The sequence below is a fragment of the Macrotis lagotis genome, chromosome X (genome assembly GCF_037893015.1).
Source record: "Macrotis lagotis isolate mMagLag1 chromosome X, bilby.v1.9.chrom.fasta, whole genome shotgun sequence".
Taxonomy (NCBI): Eukaryota; Metazoa; Chordata; class Mammalia; order Peramelemorphia; family Peramelidae; genus Macrotis; species Macrotis lagotis.
Genome location: NC_133666.1, coordinates 281,211,850 through 281,238,988, shown reverse-complemented (window position 1 = coordinate 281,238,988; position 27,139 = coordinate 281,211,850). Strand labels below are relative to the sequence as shown.

The following is a 27,139-nucleotide window of genomic DNA, read 5'->3' as shown; positions in this document are numbered from 1 at the left end:
GCATAAACAAAGCATGAGAAATAAGGTGAACTAAAGTTCTTAATGTAAGGATCAAAGATTTATAGCTGGAAGAGAATAAAAAAGAAGAATAGGAAAGAAAAAGGAAGAATATAGAAAGAATATAGGAAGAATATAGAAAAAAGAAGAGGAGGAATAAGATGAAGACAAAGAAGAGGAGGAAGGAGGAGGAGAAGAAAACAACAGGAAGAACTTCAGCAAGATTTCAGCTTTTCAGTCATCTACTGGAACTCCACTGCTTAAACCAGAATATATGATAAATTCTTAACTTCCCTTGATGATAACATCATTTCAAAGGTCTCCTTAAGAAAGGGGAAAATTGCTTTATACATAATTCCAAGAATAAGGAAGATTGTAGCACAGTTGATGGGATCTTCAAGGAAAATAGCCCTCTACCTTAAAATATAATAAAAAGGGGGAAAATTCAGTCTAACCTAGAGTCTATCTTTGGGGAGAGTGGATTTCAAAGTATTCAGGGAAAGGATAAAGAGGATCATTTGACCTCAAATGGAAAAAATATGCAGGATGATAAATTCTTCAGAAGGAAATTTTAATAGCAAATATACTTCTATTGAAGAATAAAAAGAATTTTCTTAAAACACTTATGTGAACACACAGGGAACTTCTTGTTCAAATTTAATTTAATATAGGCATTTTTGGAGATGGAAGTCAAGAAAAATAAAGATGAATACAAAAGATTGGACACTCCATAAGAATAGTGTCAGTCAGGAAGGCTAAAATTTAGAAGAAACTTAGCATGTCTAGGAAAGTGAAAATATTTTCAAGCTATGCTGGGGTATGGGGGAAGAATAAAGGAAGAATATTCAGGAGTATCTGAGAATAGCAAAAGAAGGTAAAAATTCCTCAATTTTTATTAATGTAAATTCCTTGACAGGAGGAACTGCCTTGATGTCTTATAGAGTATACCACAGTGCCTGGCACATAGATATAAAAACCTTTATAAATTCTTTTTTCTCCATTACTTTCTAATCATTTATTGTAAGACATCTAGAAAACATTGCTCAAGGTTATTAGCTAAAGGGCTAAAAGATATTTAGCCTAATTTAATAAAGGTATAAGGGAACCCTAATAATGGTCTTCAGGTACTTGAATGGTTATCATGTGAAATATGAATTAGACGTAAATCAAATCACAAACATTTTGTTATGAACTAGGCACTATGTTAAGCTCTGAGGAAACAAAGAAAGTCAAGGAGCATATAATTTAATGATTTAACCTATTTTATTTCATAAGGAGGCCAGAACTAGGAAAAATGTGTGGACATTGCAAAGAATCAGATTTTTGTTCTAAAGCATAGACTTTTTAACAGGAAAAGCTAATCCAAAGTAGGTTGCCTTGGATGACAATGGATTTTTGTTATCCATTGATTCAAGGATTCCTGGAAAACCTGAATAGAGTTCTTCAAAAAGATGCTGGATGACCACTTGCTGAAGAGGAAATTCTTATAGACTAGATGAAGTCATTTCTAATTCTTGATGCTGTGTCTGTGCAAGTTGTTATCTGAACAATACATTTAATGTGTAACAGTTCCAATGATGTCAGAGAAATAAGTGGTTATATATTAAGCATGTTTAATGGAAAGAAAAATGCACAGTGCCTTTTTTTCTTTTTTTATTACTCTATTAAAAGCTTTTTTTTTAATAGAGTATGTTATGGTACATCCATTATGAATTGCAGGAAATAAGTACTTAGTGTACCTTTAGTCAAACTCTTTCTTTCTAGAGAGAATCCAAGAAGTGAGCCTATTTTAGTGGTTGAGAAGCAGGCCTTGTCAGTCACTCAGAAATGGCTGAAGAGCAATTTTTCAAGCTGAAGGAAAAAGAAATTACCTTCCCCCAAATATTAACTATGAGAAGTGTCAGCCCCTAAAGTTATATGAAGAGAAAAGGCTTTAAACCATCAACAAAACAGGTAATAAGAAATCAAAATGCCTCCTTTGTCAAAGTCAAGCTACAGTACTGGCTATGATGAAGGGTGTTTAGGATGTCATCCCACACCAGTGGTTCCCAGCAGACATATTTAGGTTTAAAGTCCCACTCAAAGACTCAAAGATCCAGGCTTTCATATTTTTATTCTATTATATTTGTTATTCATATCTCAATGAAAAATGGAATAATAAGGTGTTTATTGTCTAATGTAGGGGAAGAAATAGGGAGTAGGAACAGAATTCAAAGATTAAGAAATGAAGATGATTTTTTTTAACTGTGAGTATTCTTGATAAACTTAAATAAAATCAGGTCCAGTACTCTGATAATACAGGGTTTAAAAAAATTTCCTGGTGTTTAAGGTGAAAAATGAAAAGACTGAGGTTCAATCTTTGAACACATTTCTTTATTAAGCATTGCATACCAATTGTTCAAAAAAACCAGGACCGGACCTTCTCAGCGGCAGCTTGAATCCCAAATATGGCGGGGGGGGGGGGAAATCTTTGAATATTAAAACCAATTAATCAGGGGTGGCTAGGTGGTGCAGTGGATAAAGCACCGGCCCTGGAGTCAAGAGTACCTGGTTTCAAATCTGGTCTCAGACACTTAATAATTACCTAGCTTTGTGGCCTAAACGTTAAAAAAAAAACCCAAAAAACAATTAATCAAATAAGATCAACTGATTAAAAGGAATCAATTAACCAAGATACAGCATTAAATAATATGATTTTTAACTGGAAGAAACATTAGGGACTTTTCAAGTTGGGAGAGTGAACAGATAAAAATTCACTGATATCAGAAAAAGAGGTAACCTACTCCCCCCCCCCCATGACTATAAACAAACAAAAAAAACTGAAACAAGAACCAATTTATCAGCATGGTGCCTGTTATCATTTAAGACATATGAATTGCTTGAGATATACAATCAAAAGAAAACTCCTTGGACTTATGTTTAGCAAAAGCATTATTATCATGCCCACTGTACAATTGGGTAGACTAAAGCTGAAATTCTAATCCCATGTTCTTCCTTCTGTATCTTCATCATCTCAGATAATGGGAACATTCCCTTCCCAGTTTATTGAAATATCCCCAATTCTTGTTCATTTGATATAAGTATATTAGATAGATATTATATAGAAGACAAGACATGTTAACTATCTAATTAAATTCAATAAGAAAAAATTGAAACTTGAAATTTTTAAAAAGGTTTCTGTTTAGAGCTGTGTAAATTTCTCTAGCACTCACTTACTAGCTCCCATTGGCTTTTTAAAAACTATATCCAGACTCTATCAATCATCCTTTTGTTTCTCCTTACCACAATTCTTAGAAGAATAAAAATATATAATTATGAACAATGTGATATTTAGGGAGAAAAATAAATGCAATCAAGATTTCTGTTTAAGAATCATTTCCTGTTCAGGTACATTCTTCCCTAAGGTCTATTGTTCCTAGCATCTAGTCTGTCCTAACCATCATTCCCTCAGAATGGTACCTCTGTCCAACAGTTCTAAGTCCTGGGTTAGTATTTGGGAAGTCAAATACACAAGTGGTTAAAAATTAACAATTTTCTTTTTATTAGTTCAGAAAGGGCATCTTTTAGGACCCCCTACTTAACAGAAAGGGACGTTCAGTATCCTACTGGATAAATAAGAGCTCCCTAGCTGAATATATGCTTTTGAAAGTCTGTTCTTTCTTCCCCAATTGACAAATGGTCAAAGGATATGAAAGGCAATTTACAGATGAGGAGATCAAAGCAATCCATAACCATATGAAAAATTGCTCTAAATCATTACTTATTAGAGAAATGAAAATTAAAGCTTCTCTGAGATACCACCTCACATCTCTCAGACTGGCCAATATGACTAGAAAGGACAATGATCACTGTTGGAAGGGATGTGGGGAATCTGGTGCACCATTACATTGTTGGTGGAGCTGTAAACTCATCCAACCTTTCTGGAGAGCAATTTGGATTTATGCCCAAAGGGCAACAAAAATGTGCATACCCTTTGATCCAGCAATACCACTACTGGGTCTATACCCTGAAGAGATGATGAAAAAAGGTTAAAATATCACTAGTACAAAAATATTCATAGCAGCCCTGTTTGTGGTGGCAAAGAATTGGAAATCAAGTAAATGTCCTTCAGTTGGGGAATGACTTAGCAAACTGTGGTATGTGTATGTCATGGAACACTATTGTTCTATTAGAAACCAGGAGGGATGGGAATTCAGGGAAGCCTGGAGGGATTTGCATGAACTGATGCTGAGTGAGATGAGCAGAACCAGAAAAACACTGCACACCCTAACACCAACATGGGGGTGATGAGCAACCTTGATGGACTTGCTCATTTCATCAGTGCAACAATGAGGGACAATTTGGGGCTATTTGCAATGGAGAATACCATCTGTATCCAGAGAAAGAACTGTGGAGTTTGAACAAAGACCAAGGACTATTAATTTAGAAAAAACCTAATATCTTATTGTCTGATCTTGCTATCTCTTATACTTTATGTTTCTTCCTTAAGGATAAGATTTCTCTCTCATCACATTCAATTTGAATCAATCTCTACCATGGAAACAATGTAAAGACTGACAGATTGCCTTCTGTGGGGAGGGAAGTAAGATTAGGGGGGAACTGTAAAACTCAAAATAAATAAAATCCTTATAATTCAAAAAAGTCTGTTCTTTCAAAATATTATTTCAAAATATATCAATAGTTTTCAATTTGTAACAAATGTTTCTCACATGGTTTATTAAGGAGGAGTGTTATTATGTTTCCCCTCAAGATCTCTATTTTTATCTAGATCTAAAGAAGTCGTGCCCAATAGGGTCTCCATGAGACAACAGAAGTCCACAAACAGAGCAGGGCAACAATCCAGGAGCTCAACTTCAAAAAATGAGACTGGTGGCTAATGTCGCTATGAAAGAAACCAAAACTCTTCAGAAGGGGGAGAAAAAAAAGCATTCATACAGCACTTACTATGTTCCCAGCACTGTGCTAAGAACCTTTACAGATATTATCATACTTGATCCTTACAATAATCCCTCCAAGTTAGAATTAAGTAAACTAAGGCAAATAGAGGTGCAATGAATTCTCAGAAACATACATCTATAACATGTGTCTTGAGTCTAGATTTGATATCAAGTCTTCAGGTCGAGTGTTCTATCCACAATGCCACCAGGAGAGAGACAAAAGAGGAGGAAACTCATAGAATTCTAGTCCTTCTCCAGGAGTTAGCTCATTAATCAAAGAAATGTATTCTTCATTTACCTCCTGGTTCAGGCAAATTGAAAAGAGACAGAAGCCACCCAGACATTTTTCAAGAAAAGTCATAAGTGAAGTTAATCATCATGATGTGTTGAAATAAAGACTTTCCTTTGGTGTGCTGCAGTCTCCCAATTATTTTCAACCATTCTGTCCTCTTCTGATGCATGTGGTCTCACTATTAACATCTATCCTCTAATACTCACAGTGAAAGGAGTCCTCTAGAGGCAGACAGTACAAACCACATCATCATATTTAAATGAACAATAGAGGACCCCTCATTTAAGAATCTCATTGTTCTATTATTTCCTTTATTTCTTTCCAAGGAGGCACTTACAGAGATAAGAAGCTATCTTTTGCCATCTTATGGCTGAGGAATTAGAGACAGAAGGGTGATGTAATTTAAAGCATTCTCAAACATATAATCAATAAAGAATATAGGAGTAAAACATCCAAGGTTATCAATCTCTCAGACATGTTTTGTATATAATGACAACTCTCCCCATTTTGAAAGCCCCCAAAGATAAAATGTTGGAGAGACTCCAAATGGATCAGAACCATCATTAGCTGAAAGTCAAAGAAACTGTGATATGCATTCAATACCAGTAAAGGTTAAATAGACTGGGCAAGCTAATTTTAAGGGATGCCCCTAGATAGATGATGTCAGTTAGAGTGAAAGACATCTTCAAGAATCACCTTTTCTGTACTGATCAAAATCCCCTACATTTCTCAAATGGTTTGTATTAAAAGAAAACACTGATGGCAAATGGCAATATTTTCTTAGTTCAGCAGGCATGCCTAAAAAAGGGGGGAAAAGGAGGGCAGGTGGACCAGATGGGGAGCTCGTTTTATAAGTGGTCAATGGGGAAAAATTAGTTCTAAACTGGAATAAATATGCTATTTGAAAGATATTATAGAAAACATGTTTTACATATAGCTGTTCCTCAATCAAATTAAATAAGTGACTTCACATTTGAGGAGAGGCAACACAATTGTACCACATTTTTAATGCTATTTTGAAAAATAATTACAATTTAAATGAGTAATTCTTGGGTGAGATTGGATCTAACAGGCAAGTTATTCAAGTTATTTTGCCATTTGATTAAATTTAGATGTCCATATAAAATTCCCTATTACTTGGAATTTAAATCAAATATCTCTCCTCCAATTACCTGGTAAAATATTCATTCTACTAATATTGGTTTTATATTCTATTTTGATGCAAAGTCTGAAGTTCCTTTGGAGTAGATCATAACCTATTTTCTTGTAGGGAATCAGTCATTCACTAGACTGGCTTTATTTTTGGGAAATAGAAACTTAAAAATACAGTGAGGCATTCCCAAGATATCAGAGATTGTTGAACTGAAAAGATCACTCCATCTAGTCTAACTCTCTTGAATTTTATAGATGAGGAAACTGAATACCAGAAGATAAATTGACTTGCTCTCATTCACCCAGATAGTAAGCCACAGATTTCATCCTTTGAGTCCTGAGCCAGCTTGCTTTCCCAATTTGCTACACTATAAATCAATCAATAAACAATTATGAAATATTGACTATATAGTAGGTACTATGCTAAGAGCCAGAGATACAAAAAGAAGCAAAAGACAATCCTTGCCTTCAGGAGCTTATAATTTAATGGGGAAAACCACAAACACACATCATGCACATACATTCACTTATACACAAGGTATATTAGAGGATAAAGAGTAAATAATTACCAGAGGAATGATTGGAATTAAGGGTAATGGAAAAAAGCTTCCTCTAGTAAAGCTGGGATTTGAGGTTGGGACTTAAAGGAAGACAGGTAGTTAGATGGATAAAATGAAGAAGACCAGAGTTTAAATTCACCTTTAAATGCTGTGTGGTCCTGGGCAAAAAACTTAATCCTCTTTGCCTCAGTTTCCTCTTCTGTAAAATGAGCTGGAGAAGCAAATCACAAACCAATCTTGGCAAACCTTTGCCAAGAAAATCCCAAAAAGGACCACAAAGAGGTGGACACAACTGAAAATGAATAAACAAAAAAAGTGAAGGAAGTCAGAAGTCAGGGCATATGGGAGAGAACATTCCAGGGATGGGGTACAGCCCAGGAGAATATTCACTGAGAGATTGAATGTCTTGTTCATGGAACAGCCAGGAGGCCAATGTCTCTAGATTGAAGATTGATTTGGGTGTGAGGGATAGGGATTAAAGTGTAAGAAGTCTGGAAGGGTATAAGGGCAGTCAGTTTATAAAGAGTTTGAATTCAGTTGAATCCACTTTCTTCTGAAGGCACTAGGATTCTTTTCCTAATCTGACACTTCTGAAAAGTAGGGTAGATTTTAAACAGAAGTGTTTATGGACATAAACTGCAATATATGAAATAAGCACTGATACTTTTAAGATGTAAAACTCTTATGTACATTTGACTTCTAGTGCTTAATCACATTCACTTTATAGTATAAAATCCTGGAATTGATTAAATGAGTCATTTGAAATACTATCATTGATGTATTGTTTATTATCTAATTATTCTGTGTATGTACACTAAAGGACAAATGAAACTTTATCACTTTGGAATCTGGTTTACCTATGATTTGACTAATGTAATAAATTGCATCATTCAAACAAGCTTGGTTTTGACTGTCATAGAAAAATTAAAACATTAGTAATCAACTCCATAGAGAAAAAGTTGAGATAGCGATTTCAATACACACACACACACACACACACACACACACACACACAGACACAGACACAAACATCCTTCAAAACAAGAAAAGAGGTATGTGCTGGTTTTGAAAGTAGCATGGTTATAATTATTAGGATTTTAAAATTGTTTTGGGGAAGGAACTTAAACTCCAAGATAAAGTACTATGTAAATTCACTTTGTGTCACCTACTTGCCCTTTGAAAGCCATTCCAGTTTCTGAAGTAAAAAGACTGAAATGTGAACTTATTTCTGGCTGGTATCTGAAGTAAAAAGACTGAAATGTGAACTTATTTCTGACTGGTATCTAAAAACTATTTGGCTTACCTTATGAACTCCATTCAGTCTTGGTTCTGCAAATTTAGGCAGAAATCTAGAAGGAGAGATATTCCTGCCTTTAAAGCAAATGGAAAAATTGGTGAAGTCCATTTGAAACTTCAGAAATTAATCTAGAGACTAGAAAACCAAAACTAGAATATAGAATCTTCTAGAATCTGTTTCTCTGATTCTTAACATCGAAAGTCCAACTCCCCTGGTATAACTTCTTCCTGTCTTCCTGGGCACTCAAATGATTCCTTCTTCTAGACTTCTAGAACTAGAGGGACTTGTAGGAACTCAATATAATAATCAATCTCTAAGCATTTATTAAATTTTAACTGTTTCAGGCACTGTGCTAGGAATTAGAGGTGGAAATGCAAAGAATAGAACAATCTGTACTTACAGGAGACAGAGACACAGAACTACAGAGACCAAGTCAGAGAGAAAGCACTAGAGGTGAGAGAGAGAGAGAGAGAGAGAGAGAGAGAGAGAGAGAGAGAGAGAGAGAGAGAGATAATATGCACTAGAGGGAGGGAGGGAGGGAGGGAGGAGACAGAGACAGAGAGACAGAGAGGACAAGAGGGAGAAAGAGAGAGTACAAGAAGGAGAGACAGAGAGAACTAGAGGGAGAGACATCAAATCCTTATTTAAATACAATAGAACTGGAATATGGAAAATATATGGAACAATTCTCAAGTTGAAAAGGTAATAAAGAAGTGAAATATTATAGTTTTATATAGCTCTAAGTTTGGAAGATACGTCTTTAATGGTAAGTTTGGAAGTCTCCCATATGTCATCTAGTCAAACCTCTTGCCTAATACATGAATCTTCTCCATAATTCTTAAGATCTAAGGATCTTGCAAGATAGCTGATTGGGGTTTTCATGAGTGGTTTATTTTTTTAGGTTTTTGCAAGGCAAGTGGGATTAAGTGGCTTGCCCAAGGCCACAGAGCTAGGTAATTATTAGGTTCTGAGGCTGGATTTGAACCCAGGTACTCCTGACTCCAGGGCCAGTGCTCTATCCACTGTACCACCTAGCCATCCCCCATGAGTGTTTTTGAAATGATTACATGACAGCTTCACTGCTGTGTATTTGGGGTCTAGACAGAGAAATGCAAAAAGCAATGTCTACTTTTGTTGAACCATGAAAAAAAGTCCATGATGAAATTGCTTGAAGAATTGGATGTAGGAACAAAAAAAAAATTAACATCAGAATGGTTCAGTAGAAAAAGCAGTTGTATCAGGAATCAGAGGAAACAGGTTTTAAACAGATTCCACTCATCTCTGCTACTTACTACCTATTTAACCCTGGACAAATCACTTCACTTCTTTAGATCCCAATTTCTTCATGGGGGGGGGGGGGGTTGAGCTTGATTAAATGACCTCTGAATTCCCTTCTTAGCTTCAAAGCTATGATCCCATGATGTATTTAGAGAATGCATGGAATGCTTGAGAGTTCAATGATAGTACATATGTGCTAAGTGATTTCTTTGTTTAAAAAAAAGTGATTCAGAAATTTTACAGAGAACAATCATCAATTCAGTACATGAGCTGTGGATACACTGGCTGTACAATCAGCACTTATCTTAAGCAGACTGAGTAGAGGGCAGGGTGGAGTCCTTTTTCCTAGAGTTTCTCACACACATTGTTAAAAACCATTATTGGTATTAAGGGCAGTAAGGAGAAAAAAAAAGCTGAAGATCATATTTTCTTCATGCAGCATATCTAAATTGTTTATTTTTAAGACCTTCCTAGTTTTGTTTTAGAAAGAGATTGCCCAGGTTGCTAGGTTTACTAGGACAAGGTATTAGCATAACAATTAGCCCTTTGGAGATATCTCTAGACTCTACAGGAATGCTTCTTATTGAGAGTACCTTATTGTCTCATACAGTAAGTCATTCCATTTTTGACACCTCTGATTATTAGAAAGTTCTTTTTTATATGGACCTAAAATCCATATGCCTATCCTAGGATACCTTTAGGAGTCACACTGCAGTCCACTTTGCCAACCACAAGAGAGCCTTTCAAATATTTGAAGGTGGCTACTCCAATGATCTTATCCTCATCACTGACAAGTTAAGGTATCCCAAGCTAAATAGCATCAATTCTCCCAGTCACTCATCACATGAATTAGTTTCCAGACCCTACATAGCCCTAGTGGCTCTCTTTTGGACAGAATCCAGCATGAGTATATTTGTATTGTATTGTGACCAGAATTTTCTACCCAATGTGGGCTGAATAGCACAGGGTTCAGTGGGATTATTTACAGCCGATCTCAACATTCTACTTCTATTAATGTGACCGAAGATGACTTAAGGGTTTTTTCTTTGACGGTTTTCTCATACTGTTGGCACATATTGAGCTTTCAGTCAAAGTTAAAATCTTTATCACATTCTTAGCTTTTAAACCAGGTTTCCCCCATCATGGTTTTTTTAATCTAAGTGAAGGACCTTGCATTCATTCCAATTAAATCTCATCCAGCTAGCTTCAGTCCTTTCTTTCTACCTGTCAGGATCTTCTTGGAACATGATTCTGCAATTTATTTTATTATCTATCTCTCTTAGTTTTATGTCATCTACAATATTAATAAGCATTCTTTCTATGTCTTAATCTAAGCCACTGGAAAAGGATAATGAATATGGGGACCAAGTACAAAGAGCCTTGAAGTATACCGTGAGAAACTTCCTTTCTGGTTGACATTAATATTAATATTAACACATGCTCATTGAATATCATCACTATAATAGATACCAATCTATCTGGAAACAATGTTATCCAACCTATATTTCCCAGTATCATCCAAAAAGAATTTTCAAGTGCCTTATATAAATTATGATGTAAATAACCTGCTACAAGTGAAGTTTTCAAGGATTCTTGATGTCATTCATTTTCATTTTGAATTAACACAGTTTGTCACGCTCCTAAGACTTAAGGGTCAGATAGTTTGTCAGTCACTGGACCCATAGGCAAAATATTTTCCAGTTTGGTGGGATCCTTTTGAAGTGCTGATATAAAAGGCTTCATTTCTACATTGAAGAACTGACATAGTACTTTAGTAAAAGTCTACTTTTTCATCACTTCTTAAAAGGAAATGAAATTTGTTCAGAATGATTTGTTTTAGAGAATCTATTCTGAATCCCAATGATCATTGACTACTTCCTTTTTTAAGTGCTCACAAGCTATTTATTAAGTTATCCTAAATAAAACATTCTGACATTTCGCCTTTCCCAGATATCAACAACTATTTATATTGGTATACACTTTCTTGAATAAACCTTTTCTCACTTTTTGATTCTTGGGATCTATTCTTACCTTTCATGATCCTTCAAAGATTACTCAAAGCAGTGATATCTCTAGGTTTCTTCCACCTCTATGAGTAGTATCCCAAGGCATTACTAGAGAGATAAAAGTATTTAAAATGCCTTTGTGCTTCCAAGTCTTAATATAACTTGAATTTCAATTCAATCAATGGTATGCTCTGACTTATATTTTGAAGACCATTCTCCTTGATAAAAGAGATGCAAAATAGGAAATGAGAAAGTCCATTTTGTCTCTTATCTATTACAGTTACAAGAATTGTTCCAAGGAGTTAACTAATCACAAGCAAACCAAACAATAACAAATCCTAAAGATAGCAATGGCTACCAAACTACCCCCCCCTTCCAATCTGACCATCATTCTGAACCTCCTATATAAACAATTTCCCTTATCAGAATGAAATCTTTGAAAATAGGGATTTTCTTACTTGTCTTCAGGACTTTGTAGTTAATAATTATTCAATGAATACATATTCATTCATGATTTAAATATGACTTTAAGATACCTTGTTTATTGAACTTAGCATTTTTGGTAAACTTCAACTCATTTTGTGTTTTAGCCTACTAAACATTATTTTAAAAATTCAAGAAACTCTTTTCTATCTGTTCATAGCTACATGAACATGGATCATAATTCCTTCAATTTTATTCACAGACATTATTTTAAAATATCCTTTTATTAAAGAGTTTCTTGTATTGGTTTCTTTAGGTATGCCTCTTCTTTTCATTCCTCAAAGATAGCATTGATCACTATATTGTCATAATTTAATTTACTTAAAACCTAACCCTCATGAGCCATTTTCTCTTATAGCCTTAAATACACTAATCTTAATTTTAATTCAAAGTCATTAGGGAATGAGGTGCTGTGGTTAATTTATTATTGTGCTGGGGCTAAATAAATATGGATCTAAAGCTTCAATAAAAGATAACATTAAACTATTTTGAATATACCAATCACTTTTTGTTTATTCAGGAGAATCTATGAAGTCCTGCAAGTATCCCAGGACTCTCATTGCAAACTTCAATCTTCCTTAAGCAGGTAAATGAAGAATTTATAGGATACAGGGCTGAATTTCTATTAATGTTTTACCAGGCAGAAAAATGACTGTCATTCAAATATCTAATGTATACTTATTGAATTTTTAAATTTCTCTTAAAAAAAGCAATGTATGGATTGAACTTCCAGAAGTGTGTTTTATGAATTTTCAACTTGATACAGCCAGAAGCACCTTGAATTTTGAAGTCAAAAAGCTTGGGTTCAAATATGAGCTTTGTTAATTCTTAACTTTAACCTTCAGGAAGTCATAACATATATAACTTCAAATGTCCTTCTGAGACCCATTCCTCTAGCTCTTCCAATTATTAGACATGTGACTCTGCTTAACTTCAGTCTTTCTTCATCTGTAAAATTCTCATGTTCTTTCAGAGGTAGATTGCATGTGTGACTTATTTTATAGGATTATTATAGGGTTATTGTAAAGATCAACCAAAATTATAAATATATCATATATATATATATACATATATATATATATATATATATATATATATAAACTGCTTTGTAACTATTGATTTATTCTGTTTCTCTGGATTATAGATAACTGAGTTTCCTCTAAAATTCTAACCAATAAAGCTGACATTTGAGTATGGAGGGGAATGAGTCATATCCCAGAGAAGAAGAGTTTTGAAGAAATCAAATATGGTGCACAGAAATTCAGCATTTTCATAGAACAGAGCATCTGGAGGAAGACAACCAAGAAGATGAAAGGACTCAGGTTCATACCACATGATCATTTGTTAAAGAGACTGGGAATGTTTAAGCTCATGAATAGAAGACAAGGAATATGGTAGCTACCTTTAAATATTTGAAGGGCAGTCAAGGTTGAAATTTATATTATAAGGTTGAAACTTATATTGTTTAACCCAGAGGGTAGCAATTGAAAAGAATCAAAATTGTGCTTGCAAGAAGAAAAACATTTCCTAACAATTAGAACTATTCAAAAGTGGAATGGGCTATTCTGCCAAATAATGCCATTGGAGGTCTCTAAACAAAATCTGAAAGGGCCAATAATTGTAAAGGACTTTATTGTTTCAGGGATGGTATAGACTAAATTAATTTAGTATTTTTTTCCAGCTCCAAAAGGCTGTAATTATTTTTCCCAATGAATACATTCAATTTCTCTATCTCTTTCTTCCAAACAAAAAACAATAAAAACTTAATGACAAATATGCTTAGTCAAACAAAACAAATCACAGTATTGGCCATGTGTGGTTCAGAGATTATTATTCTGAAAGGAATTGCTTCTAACCTCTTTAGATTAGGTTAGGCTCCTTAAGGGTAGAGGCTGTATTTTTCTTTCTTTGTATTGCAGTTGCATATCACAATATCTGGCACAGGGGTATTTTATGCTCACTGCTTTAATTTCAAATATGAAGACACCTTTTCAACACCATTTAACTTAATAGAACCATGCATTATTATGCTATTATTATTATTTGTTGATTTAAAAATACAAGCATTAAGAATTATTTTAATTCAATAATACTTTAAATCAATCTGTATTTTAGACATCCCAATATTACCTATATAAACCTGAAAAAATAGTTAGATAATATATGTGTTTATTTAGTATATGAGGCACAGTTGCTTATTTACTTTATCTCACATTCCATATTTTTGGAGCTAATGAAGATCAAAATGGCAGTACTTCATACCCACATGGATTTCTGTATCATTTGCCATATCTTTGTCATAGCCACAGCTTTGCCATTATTTTACTTTGGGGGAGGTGGCATTTTCTTCATGTAGAAAACATGACCATTGAAAATTACCTCTAAGGGGCAGCTAGGTGGTGCAGTGGATAAAGCACCAGCCCTGGAGTCAGGATTCCCTGAGTTCAAATCTGGCTTCAGACACTTAACAATTACCGAGCTGTGTGGCCTTGGGCAAGCCACTTAACCCCATTTGGCTTGCAAAAACCTAAAAGAAATAAATAAATAAAAATAAATTAAAAAAAAAGAAAATTACCTCTAACATTCCTTCTTGCTTTGATATGATTACTTTATATATTGAATGGCCTTGCCTAATTTTTGCTGGGTCTATTTTTAAATGCCACCTGAAAAACTGACACTTTTCCTGCAAGATATTTTTTCTCAAATCTAGTCTTTCTGATGATGACTTGCTTGACCCATTTCCTCTTTAAAGTAAAGGAATTGGGCTAGTTGTTCCATAAACATTCCATCCAGATTCTGATTTTCTCATCTCAAGTAATTTCTTTGGAGTTCCATTACCTTCTTCTATGTTTACTGATAATGATTCTAGGTAGTCTCTATCAATTTTGCAAAACCTCCTAAACTCACTTCAATTCTCTAATTCCTAATTTACTGTGCAGTCTGTCTCTCTCCTGACCTGGGAAGAACCAGTATAGTCCCAGAAGAGGCAGGGATCTCTGACTGGCATTAGGAGGGAGGTATGTGAGACCAAAGTTTCACTGCAGCAATTCAATTCCTCCTTCAATAAATGTAAAAAGGGACATGTGAGCCAAGATAGGATGAGGGCAGGAATGACATTCAGGGCTCAACCAGGCACACAGGCTTTGTCTTTATACAACACATGGAATGTGAACATATCGCCTCAGAAAGAAGAGTATAGATAAATAGAAATTATGACCTCTTAGGAGTCAGTTTGCTCTTTAGAAAAACAATTCTCTTTGTGTACAAGGGAAGAAGAAAAATGTCATTTTTGATGTTGACTAAAGATAAACAGACATGAAACTTTCTAAAAGCCATTCTATACAATGCTAGCTGGCATTTAAAATGCAATGGTGCAGGAGCTGACAATCTCCCAGAATTGGTAATGGAATTTAGGGATATAATAATTGCAGAGCTAACAAATCAATGAACCATCTGTTTAAGTACCTTGTATCTGGCAGGAGCCAATACTGGTTAAATCTCAAGAAATTTTTATTCCTTCTTCTTTCTTCATTTCAACTTTAAAACACACACAATTTTTTTTAATATAAATTCAGTGTATTACATTATAAGAAGCATCATGATGAATGGAAGACTGATTTCAGGGCCGCAATAACTTGAAGTCCTGCCTCTGGCAAATTCTGGGTATATGATCTTGGCCAAATCAATTATATTCTGTGTGTCCCCAGGAAACTCTTTAGGATGAAAATATTTCAGAGAAGGTCATAAAATCCATTGCTAAAGGGATTTTTATCACTGGGACTTCCCAACATCAGTAGAGGAGAGGATAGGGGAGGAGAAGGGAGAGGAGGGAATCTAAATGTTCCCTTAGAGTTCATAGTCTAATCCTCCATTTAATATATGAGTAAACTGAGACTCAGAAAGATTAAGAGATTTGATAAAAGTCATATAGGGAGTATGTGGCATGGTCAAGATTACATTTCAGGGGGCAGCTAGGTGGCATAGTGGATAGAGCACTGGCCCTAGAGTCAGGATTACCTGAGTTCAAATCTGGCTTCAGACACTTAATAATTACCTAGCTGTGTGGCTTTGGGCAAGCCACTTAACCCCACTGCCTTGCAAAAACCTGAAAAAAAAAGATTACATTTCAGGTCATTTGACTTCAAATACATTTTCCTGTCTTATCCTCACTGCTCATCACAACACTTCATACATTCACTAAGTTCTTCATAATTTTTTTCCATTCTTATTCAGTGATTTTTCCACTATCCAATATTTCCCAAATTTTCAGTCTCTAATAACAATATGCTTTATACTGGTAGAAAAGTCAGAATATATAATTTTTTAAAATTTTTTTTCTTTTTCTTTTTCTATTTTTTTTAATATAAAGAAATCAGGCTTAAGTGGCTTGTCCAGAGTCACACCACAGTCACACTGCTAGTAAGTGCCTGAGATCAGATTTGAACTCAGGTCTTCCTGAATCAAAGGTTGGTGCTCTATCCACTGTATTGCCTAGCTGCCTCCCATATATAAACTTCCAAGATGAAACTTTATTTTTAAGGGATATGTATGGTATATATCTACATAGATATAGATAGATATACATATAGCAGAGCTACATATAGATCTACATATAGATCTGCTAAGTCAAAATAAGTATAAAGTATACCTGACAAGAAATGTAGAAGGTATTAAAGCCTCCAGATCAGTCAGTCATTATGTATGATTATAGGCTAGTAAATATACTAAATGTTGGAGATATCAAAAGATATTTAAAAAAACAGCTCTTGAACTCAAGGACCTTGCATCTTAATGATAGGTCAATGAATAAAAAATAGGTGCACACAGTTTATATACAAAATTGGAAGAGGTTACTTTGAGCAGGGAAGAAACTAGTTGAGGAACCTGAGAAAGGCCTCTTGCCAAAAGAGGGATTTGAGATGCATTGTGAAGAATGTCAGAGAAATTAAGAGGTAAAGGTAAGTGGGGAAAGAATTACAAGTATGAAGGACAATGGATGCAGAAGTACAGAGAGATGTGATGAAGTTTCTTATTTGTGCAATAGCAGATGGTCCATTAAAGCTATATCATAGAATTCATTAAAGGAAGGAAGAAGGAAGACGACTAAAAAAAAAAGAAGCAGTAAGGTTACCAACATAGAAATAGCATAATTTTCAAAATTGTTGGCTTTCCAAAGTGAGTGGATATGGAGAGTGAAGATACTAAAGTTTGGGTCTGGGTGATTGCAAGTATTGTGGTGTTCTTAACAGTAAAGTGGGAAATGGGAACAGAGTAAAGTTTGGTTAAATGAAAGATAGTAAAGTTTTTTGGGGGCGGGGCATGTTAAATTTGAGCTGTCTATGAGACATCCAGCTCAATATATCTAAAAGGCAATTGGTAATGTGTCACTAGAGCTCAGAAGGAGAAACTGAAACTGGGTGGAGTCCTAAGTGAAAGACTGTCAGAGGGATAAGTACCCTGACTCTGGTTAAGATAGATGAACACATAGAATGATAGTCACTCATTCAATTTGGTTGGGGTCTCAAAGTATTTTAATATATTGCATTTATTGCCATCCTCAGAAAATGGGGCATCCTCCTCAAGTAAAGTTTTTAAAAAATCTTGGAAATGTATTTTCTTAAATTTTATTTTAACCATTTTGAATTTTTTTATGTACCACCTTCTTCCCTGCTTTATTAAATGGACATACCAAGTGAAACCCAACTTTTCCTTAGTTTATTGAATCATCATCACCATATAGTATTAGTTTGACATCATAGATGGGAAAAATACTGTAATAGGAAGATCCTTGTTTTAATCCTGAAATCTATGTTCTAACTTTGAGACCTTGAGAAAGTCATCATCATAAGGGAAGTAGACCACATGAACTCCAGTTCTAAAATCTTATTATTCTATATAACCTATGGTTATTGAGATTTATAGTAATATTAGCCTGCACACTAGATGACCCAAGGTTTTCATTTGTTTGTTGTTTGCATTTCATATTTCAGTCAGTCTGTAAGTATTTGTTTCTTCCCTGTGTAAGAGTTGAGATCTGCATGGGTAGATGGAGTACCCACACTAATAACAGTATGTCATTAAAGTACTGAAATATAATTATAAGTAATCATGATAGTATTTTAATAGCTTAAATGTTTTTTGACCTTAATATATCAACTAGGAGTCATTAGTTAAATACATCATAATGCTATTATGGAGGGACATAATACCTATTTTCATATATCTGAACAAGAAGTTCAACATCCTTTACATGACTCCAAAGGGCTAATATACAACTAATAGATAGAAATTATAGGAAGGCAGACTTTAACCCAGGATAAAGAATATCCTAATAATTAAAGCTATTAGAAATTGAATGGACCACCATTAGATGTAGTAAATTTCCTATCATAAGCCATAGTTTCAAGAAAATTAAGTGCTACCACTTCAAGGTTATTTAGAGAGAATTTATGATGTGAGTAGGATATTAAATAATATCAAAGGACCCTTCCAGTTCTGAAACTTTTATTCTAATATTTTGTGACCTGGGAAAAATGTGTTTTCAATTTTATCTAAGTGATTTTGTAGATATGTGAACTCATTGGTATCAATATTTTTCCATTGGTATGAATTGTCACCCATCTATACCTTCATATTCAGGACACTTATTCCTGTTATTTAAATCTGAATTAGATTGATCAAAAACACTATACAACTATATACATTCCATGATCACCAAGGGAATGATTCAAACCAATCCAGTAATTCCTTAGTCTTTATTTCATACAGGTCATCATTAGAAATATGCTACATCTGACTTATGCCCACCACAAAATGTCAAATATGCAACCATGGGCCACAGGCCCACAATACTCAAATGTGACCTGAACCAGATTAAAATGTAATTGAGAAATATTTAATGAAATAAAATGCAAAATATAATAAAAGACAGACATTACATTTTAAAACTAAATAAATATGCATACCACAGAGATCATTATATATGGATCAAGACTCTTAGAGCCCCCCCCCCCATTTCTATTTGAGCTTGACACCACTTGTCTCAGATCACTGCCCTGGGAACCATCTGAGCTTGATTCTTCAAAGGATAATGATGTTCAAAGAATTATAACCATGCAGCATTGTTGGCTTAATATGTGTCAGATAAATGTATGGAAGCAGCCAATTACTAAAAACACTGTGGAGTTTCCCAAATGCAATCTGGCTCACTCTTTTATTCAGTTCCAAATTGAATTCTTAATCATTATTGGATGCCTATCTCAAAGGTATGTACTGTCAACTATTTATTTTTTTTTTGTTTTTGGTTTGTTTTTGCAAGGCAATGGGGTTAATTGACTTGCCCAAGGTCACACATCTAGGTAATTATTAAGTGTTTGAGGCCAACTTTGAACTCAGGTTGTCTTGAATCCAGGACCTGTGCTCTATCCACTGTACCACCTAGCTGTCCTACTGGTGAGCTATTTCTCAGATTGGCTTCTAAATATCTATCATAGACTGGACAAAAGTGTTTGCTTTGAATGTAAAATAAGAATAAATGGATTCTGATGAGATTCTGAAATGTTCTCCTATATGCAAAGTTCCTGGTATAATTTGGGGCATCATTATTAGTTGATGGGTGGCCTTTTCTGTCATATCCTGATTTCTATATAACTATCTCAATAGATAAAGTAACCAGTATGTGATCTCTGGAAAAATGATACTAGATATCTATGGGATATCTAGTATTTACTTTCTATTCCTCTGGAAACAGGCTTAGATTCAATGAGTTCATTCACACAAATTCAAATGCAATGAATAAAGTTTCTTTTTCAGTAAAGAAAATCAATATAATGTAAGGCTTACCTTTGGTTTGTTCTTTTATAGACTCCCACAACTGATTATTACTATTTCACATAGTCACAACTTCCATGCCCTGTCAAGAGCACCACTGGCAAGGAAGATGAAATGTTGTGGGGTTTTTTAAAAAGCTCTAGTGAATCAAAACTAGCTCAACTTGATATGAAGGTTTTAAAAGTATCATTGCTATCCTTGAACTCCAAGGTGCTTGCAGCAGTGGCACACAGGAGAAGGAAATGAGGTAGTAAAGTTCAACATTTATTCTTAGTGTTTACTTGTGACCTAAAAGTCATTTTGGCAATAATGAAATCTCATTTGTGTTTGATTGTTCAAAGTGCTTGATGAATAGAGGGGCTACTTTATCAGAAATGCTCCCCAAATAGGTTCATTAAACTAAGAAGAACTGAGTTTAATTAAGGGGTTCCAGACACCATTAGAACATTGGAAAGGAATATCAGCTGAAATGTCTTTTTTTAGTCCATCAAGGAGCAAGTTTGATTATCTTAGTTTGCTAAGGACATAAATAATAGAAATCAAAGTACAGTAAAATTAATCAATATATTCTCTTATAGTTCAATTTTTCTTTTGTAATTAAATGTGGGTCAGAATAGCTAGGCTCATTCTGAAAGATTCTGTTGCTCAGTGATGCCCAAGAAGGTTAACAAATGCCTCAACCATTTCTAGGTACTCAGCTTAGTACAGTGGATGGCATGTTGAACTTGAAATCAGGAAAACTTAGGTTCACATTACCTCTGATAGATAAATGAATGAATGAATGACTGTACATTCATTAAATCCTTATTATGTGACTAGTGCTGTGCTAAGTTCTACAAGTGCAGAGAAAAGAAGCAAGAGAATCCCTTCTCTTAAGTAGCTTATACTTTAAGAAGAGGTGGGGAAGATAACAAATGAAAGAAAATTCAGTGGCAAGGCTGAAAAGAAGACCAGGATCATCAGTAGGTCATTATGTCAGCATGACCTAATGTGGTCTAAAGGTTTAGAGGTAGGGCAAATGGTAATATCTAGAGGAAATTGAGATAAATAGTAAGACCTGGTTGTTCTCCATATCATTGGAAAGAGTGACTCCTTTCTCATCCAAGCTGAATGATCAATCAATCTAGGTGAGTCCTGGTGGCCAGAAATAGGGAAGAAGAGGAATAAAGGAAAAGGCAGAAGGATGGGACCATCATTTATTAACTAGCTGACTATGGATAAGTCAATGAGTCTCTTTGAGCCTTAGCTTCCTCATCTGTAAAACTGGGATAACACCTGAAATACCTATGTTATAGGGTAGTTGTGAATACCAAATGAAGTAATATACAAAACAATTTTAAATTTTCAAAGTGCTATATTTGGTTATTATTTTTAAAGTTCAAAAATGGAAATTATGATTGTCATGTAATATTGTGCTGAAATAAATAACAAAAATAACAAAAATGAGAAATTTAAAGAAAACTAGAAAGATATACAAAATTAAGTCAGCAGAATCTAGAATTCAGCAACACAAAGACAATAATGATAAAAACTAAAAAGAATAGCAAAGCCAAAGTGAGTAAATGTAATGATCAATTTTGTCCTCAGAGAAGAATTAATGAAGACCATTATCTTCCTTTCCAATAGAGAAGTAAGTATTGGTGTACAATGATGCATTTACTATTGGTAATTGCTTTTCTTTTTTACAGTGGAGGACTCATTGGGTGAGAATAAGGGGAAATATTTGGAAATGGCTGTGATGTAAAAAACAAAAAAAATTAATAAAATTCATTTGATAAAAAAATTAGAATTTTTTAAAATTAGGGTTTGGAATAGCCTCCTCCATTATGGCATAATATTCTGTTACTGTTGACTTGGCAGCATAATAGTTTGATGCTGTGTTGACACTGTTTCTCTAGAATAAGATGCCTTTAGGGGTGATGGAGGAGCACTTTGGTATTTTCCAAAGAAAATTAATGGAAGACAAATGTTATTCTAATTCCATGAGAGGAGTTTAGTTACAAAAATACCTCCTCAAAGGGGTAAAAGAAAAAAAAAGGATCTCTTGATTGCCCCAAGTTTTGAGAGCATTTTCTAACACCAAATTTTTTTCTGTTAAGAGTCACTTCACAAATGAAGAAAAATTTTCCAAATCTACATCAGATATGTAGCCGGGTCCAACCAAGAGCTCAATTATTTATATCCTTTTCCAGATTTGGTCTATAGCCAAAGGAAATATTCTATTTAGAAAGCCCTAAACTTCTTCCCTCTTTTAAATATCTTATATTAGAAGAAACAAGTGATCCATACTTAAAAACGTTAGAGGCAATCAGTATTACGCAGCAATAGCATAGTTTTCTAACGTGGCCCCCAAAATTATGATGCTCAGCTTTAATCTGCTTATTCCTTTACCTTTTCTTCCTTTTTTGCTCTGTTTAAATAAATCTATATTTGCAGTTTTCCCTACATCTCCAATTTGCAGCAAGAGGAAGTATGATGCAAAATCCAAATTCCTGGATATCATTTAACAAACATTTATGAATAAAATTTAATTTGATGTCCCAGAGAAGAATAAAAGATAAATTGCACTGAAAATGGGAGATAGTTCATTGTAGTCTAGTATAACAATCATTTAGAAAGACAAATTGAAAAGTAAAACAGCAAATATCAGTGCCTAACTTGATTCCTCAACTCCATCAATACAAAATCATGGGACCATTTAAATACAAAACAGTCACTAAAAAAGGCTTTATTTCTGAAAGCATTAAAATATATAGTCCCTTGGGATATATTTAAATAGGTTACCAGTAACTTTGGGTAATAATTATTACACACCTGCCAATTGTTATGTTCTATACCAAAAGGTTTAATCCAGGTCAGCTGTTGCAACTGTTAGCTCTCTTAATTAGACCACTTTTTACTTTCCAGTCATCTAACCCAAGGAACCCAAAGCATTAAAGATAGTCTAACGGAAATACCTCCTATCACTGAAACACTTATTGGTGGAAGAGTAGAAGCTTTAAATGGAGATAATTACTTAATTCAAGCTAGAACAACTGGCCAAGTAAACATGTAGCAGCCAGGAAGCTGTTAGCATGATTTTGAGGCAATTATACCATTAGTGTTTAATAGTCTACAATTAGACATCTCAGAATAAAAATGTTTCACTTCTTTCTTCCAAAAAGAGAAAAATTGTTTATAGGTGACAGAAGTCTTCAAATATGTCCCTTCCCCCCATACTGAATTAACAAAACCTGGGGTTATTATGTCATCCTGGCCTTGACTGGTTTTCAATGGATGTAATAATCTTTTCTTTTTATCACCTAAATTTACCCCAATATTTCTGCTCTCTCCCACAGAAGTGTCTCTCATTCCAAATATTTGTAAAGAAAGAAGAGGAAAAAATGAGCAAAATAAATCAGTTTATACAGGGAGGGTTCCACATTATTAATAACCTCTTCCAAGAACTTCATAAAACTTATGCTTGGTACCTTTCTATCTATAATGTTGTGTTTTTCCCTGTACTAGACCGTAAGATCCAAGAAAGCAAGAATAATGATTTAATTAAACTTTGTATCACACACACACACACACACACACACACACACACACGCAGAGAGAGAGAGAGAGAGAGAGAGAGAGCTTAGCAAGTTGACAAGTAATGTCTATTAAATTAATGAATGAATGAAGAAATTCAGGCTCTGGTAGAGTGGTCAGAACTCAGGAGTTTTTTCCTGCTGAAAGATCTCAGAGGTTGTGGAAAAGAGAGAACCACCTGTGGATGTAGTAATAATGGTGTTTTTAAAACCAACAATGGTTTGGAGATCCCTAATGGCATATCTCAAATTGTCAATCAAAAATTTTGTGTAGGAGAACAAAAGTATAAAGTTTGATATCAAACTTATAGTTTGGAAACTCTGAAGTCTCTTTCACCAGCAAACAGATATTGAAGTTAGAGCAAAAGAATGGGAAGAAAACTGTCTCATCCCACTCCTAGTCCCTATCCTACACCTAATCCCTGGTATCTTTTATGTTTAAGCACATCTAATTTTGCTGCTGTATGACTTTTCCCATGCTAGTTACACCACTATGGAAGCAAAGAATTATGGGCTGAAGGGTTATTAAACCTTCTCCAAAAATAGTAAAATATCTCCTTCTTTAGTCATATAATCAAGAAGGTTTTAAAGACAAAGTCTCAAATTTTGGCTAATAGTCATATCCTTAGGTAAAGGGAACAAGCATTTATTAACCATCCACCGTGTGCCAAACATTGTGCTAAATACTAATGGGCTTTATGATAGCTGACCTATCTACCTCATGGAATAAACTTTCTGGGCTGCAGTTTTCTCATTGATAAGATAAGTACATGGCACTAGATGATCAGTAAGCTCTCTTCCAAATAGTAATACTCTGACGTGTGAATGGACTTCAAAAAAAATCACACTATTTATAGATGTTTTTAATGACAAAAAATAAAATGATATTGTCATGATTTTTTTGTTTTTGTGACCTTAGATGAAGATCCTATATGCATAAAGAAGTCTATAATTATGCAGGTCCCAGTAACTAGCTATATGATTTTAATCAGACCACTCAAATGGTTTTAATTCCTGCCCTTAAAGAATTGTAAACTAGATAAAACAAAATATAAGTAAGCATGATCAGAGAATTGAAATATGATGCAAACCAAATAGAGGATCCAAGATGCAGAGAAATCAGGACTAGAATGCTCCCAGCAAGCCCAGTCATATACTTTCTTCAGTTATCTTTGAGGGAGCAATTCTAAGTCCATCTAAGGTGCAACTTGGACAGGGAAAAATGGAGTTTGGAAAGCGTTCTTTCCACAGAAGGATTCTTAGAATTCAGGAAAAATTGCATCTTTACTGTTAGAACAAAAACGTGTACAAATTCTAAGACCCCAGAATAATAGGGAATGCAAGATGATTGAATACTTATTCAGTGTCATCTCCTTTAGTTCTTGCAAAATGCCAAATTCACAATCAAACGCTGAACAAATCCAGTTACTGAGCAAATTCAGCCGTCCTTCAGTCGACCTATGGAGAATTTCAGTACCTTATCCCATCCTCTTAGATGGGATTGGGATAAGGGGAAAGGGGGCAACGGAGCAGAACAGTTGTTGTAAGCCTAAACACATCGATCTGAACGGACAAGAAGGCATGGAGGGCCCAATAAGCCATTAACCGAGGTCCTGAAATGGACAGCGGCATCTGCAGCTCTCCAGATAGATTTCACCCCACTGGGAAGTCATGGCCAAATTTGTACCTGTTCGGACCATTTCTCTAGAATTGCGAACTCTGCAAATAATCCCTTGTTTTCTGCACACCTGAGTCAGAAAGTATGGCATGTTTCTGTTACCAAAATCTTACACCAACAGCCCTAAGCAGTCCGAACTCTACTGCAACCTTCTAGGTCCGACAGATTCTACCTTTCAGAGAGATTTCATTCATCTGGCAGAATTCTTTTTTCCATTTTCTCTTCCCTTACCCTTTCTCTGGCTTCTAAAACCTACTCCAGTTAAACTCCTACACGGTTTAACGCCGGAACCAAGTGCTTTCCCTCCACTAACCTTTTGGCCAAGAGCTCTTCATATCATTACCCTGTATACACTTCTCGCAGATGCGGAGCTGCACCTGCCAGCCCTTCCTGCTCATTTCGAATATATTTGGAAAGGTCTCCGTTGCCTCCTCTATCCCACCACCCACCTCTTCCAAGGGCAAACTCATCGGGTTCCCCGAACTTTCCTCGACTCTTTGGAATGTGCTTTGTCCCTTTAAGGAAGACCCGAGAAGAATATTAATGATCTGGGAGGGTCTGACCAAGAAATCCACCAAAGCTGCTCAATTCTGGGTCGCGGAAGGAGCCTGAGGTCGTCCAACTGAAAGCCGAGCCCCCTGGAGGCACACCGAGGTTGGCCATAGAAGACGACCCCCCACTTCCAACTCCCCAGAGCTCCTTCCGCCTGGCCCCCAACGTCGAAGGAAAAAATAGTGCAGGGAGAACAAGGGGGCTGTAAAGCTCCAAGCATCCTTGGAACCCTCTCCACCCTTGCACACAGCCTAATCCAAAAGCTATTGGATACCCAGTCACCTTGACACCAACCGAGACGCTCTGGTCCCCAGAGATTTGCTAAACGCCCGGAAGCCAGGGGCTCCCAGGCATGTGTTCCCCTAACCCATAGAAAAATAGCTTCTTTCTAGATAGTGATAAGTTGCCACTCAGTAGCAGATGAAGCAGGGCAGGGTGGCGGGGCTGCTAGAAGAAGAGAGGGCAAATCCACGCCAGCCCCTTCGGCTGGAGCCGACCAGGGCAGTCACTTCATTCATACCTGGGATCGCTAAATTGGTGAGGGGGATGCTGTGGATGCTTTCGGGCAAAGTTGCCATCCAGTCGGCGAATTTCAGCTCATTCTTCCCTTGAGACGAAGCCATCCTGCTCCCCGTGTGCCTCCCGCTCCTTTCTCCTTTACTCCTGTGCCTGGCAGGCTCACTGCCTATAAGCCAATGTTTGCTCCAGCCCTGCTAGAGTTTACACTCCGCTCTGCACCACACCCACAGGATGGCGCAGACACATGCTAATTTTAATAATTATTCAAAACACCCCATGCTCCCTCCTAGCCGCCGCCAGACTAGGCTAGGGCTTTTGTTCTTTATGTCCCTGCTCGGCTCTGCTCCCTCCGCTCATACACCCTCCTTCCCTCCTCCCCTATTTCTTTCCCAGCATTTCTTCCTTTCCTCACAGTTTCTCCGTTAGTCTTGGCTTTCATACATATACATTTTTAAACTTGGTACGCGCCAATTGTTTTGCCTCTTTTTCCTTTCCAGTCCTGCAGTTCGTCTTCTTTCTGATATGACTCCCTGGACCACTTTGCTGAGAGTGTGGGACTAATTTTCCCCCAAATTGTGGTCGACTTAAGGGTGTATTCACCCTTCACTTGAGGTTTCTGCTCTTTCCTTTCTTTTTCTCCTGTGACTACAGTAGGCATTTTCTAATATTTCTCCTAATCTTTGGCGCAGGTGACTTTTTTTAAAAATATCAATCTGGTCGTGGCAAACAGCAATTAGCCAGTAATAGAAGGGGAGATCGTGCAACCAGGACTCAGACTTTTGCTATGTTGAGTCAATCATTGCAAGAGAAGATAATTACTCCCCATGCTCTTTTTTCCCCTAAGAAAGAAGAAACTGTTATTTCTACAGGGAGTGTTACAGCCCGCATAGGTATATGGCTGTCATCTTTGTTGCATTAAGGACAAGCCTCATGCCTGATTCTGGAAGAAGCTGCCACATCTCTCAGTGACGTGTGCTGCAATA

General features: G+C 35.6%; 1 protein-coding gene across 1 annotated transcript in view; it reads right to left on the bottom strand.

Annotated features, from left to right (window-relative positions):
• Positions 1-26,260, bottom strand: part of PLCXD3 (phosphatidylinositol specific phospholipase C X domain containing 3) — a 220,053-nt gene extending 193,793 nt beyond the window's left edge. Inside the window, exon 1 of the mRNA XM_074207228.1 lies at positions 26,158-26,260. Within this exon, the coding sequence (XP_074063329.1) occupies positions 26,158-26,260 (103 nt within the window). The remainder of the gene's footprint in view (positions 1-26,157) is intronic.
• Positions 26,261-27,139: the final 879 nt, after the last annotated feature.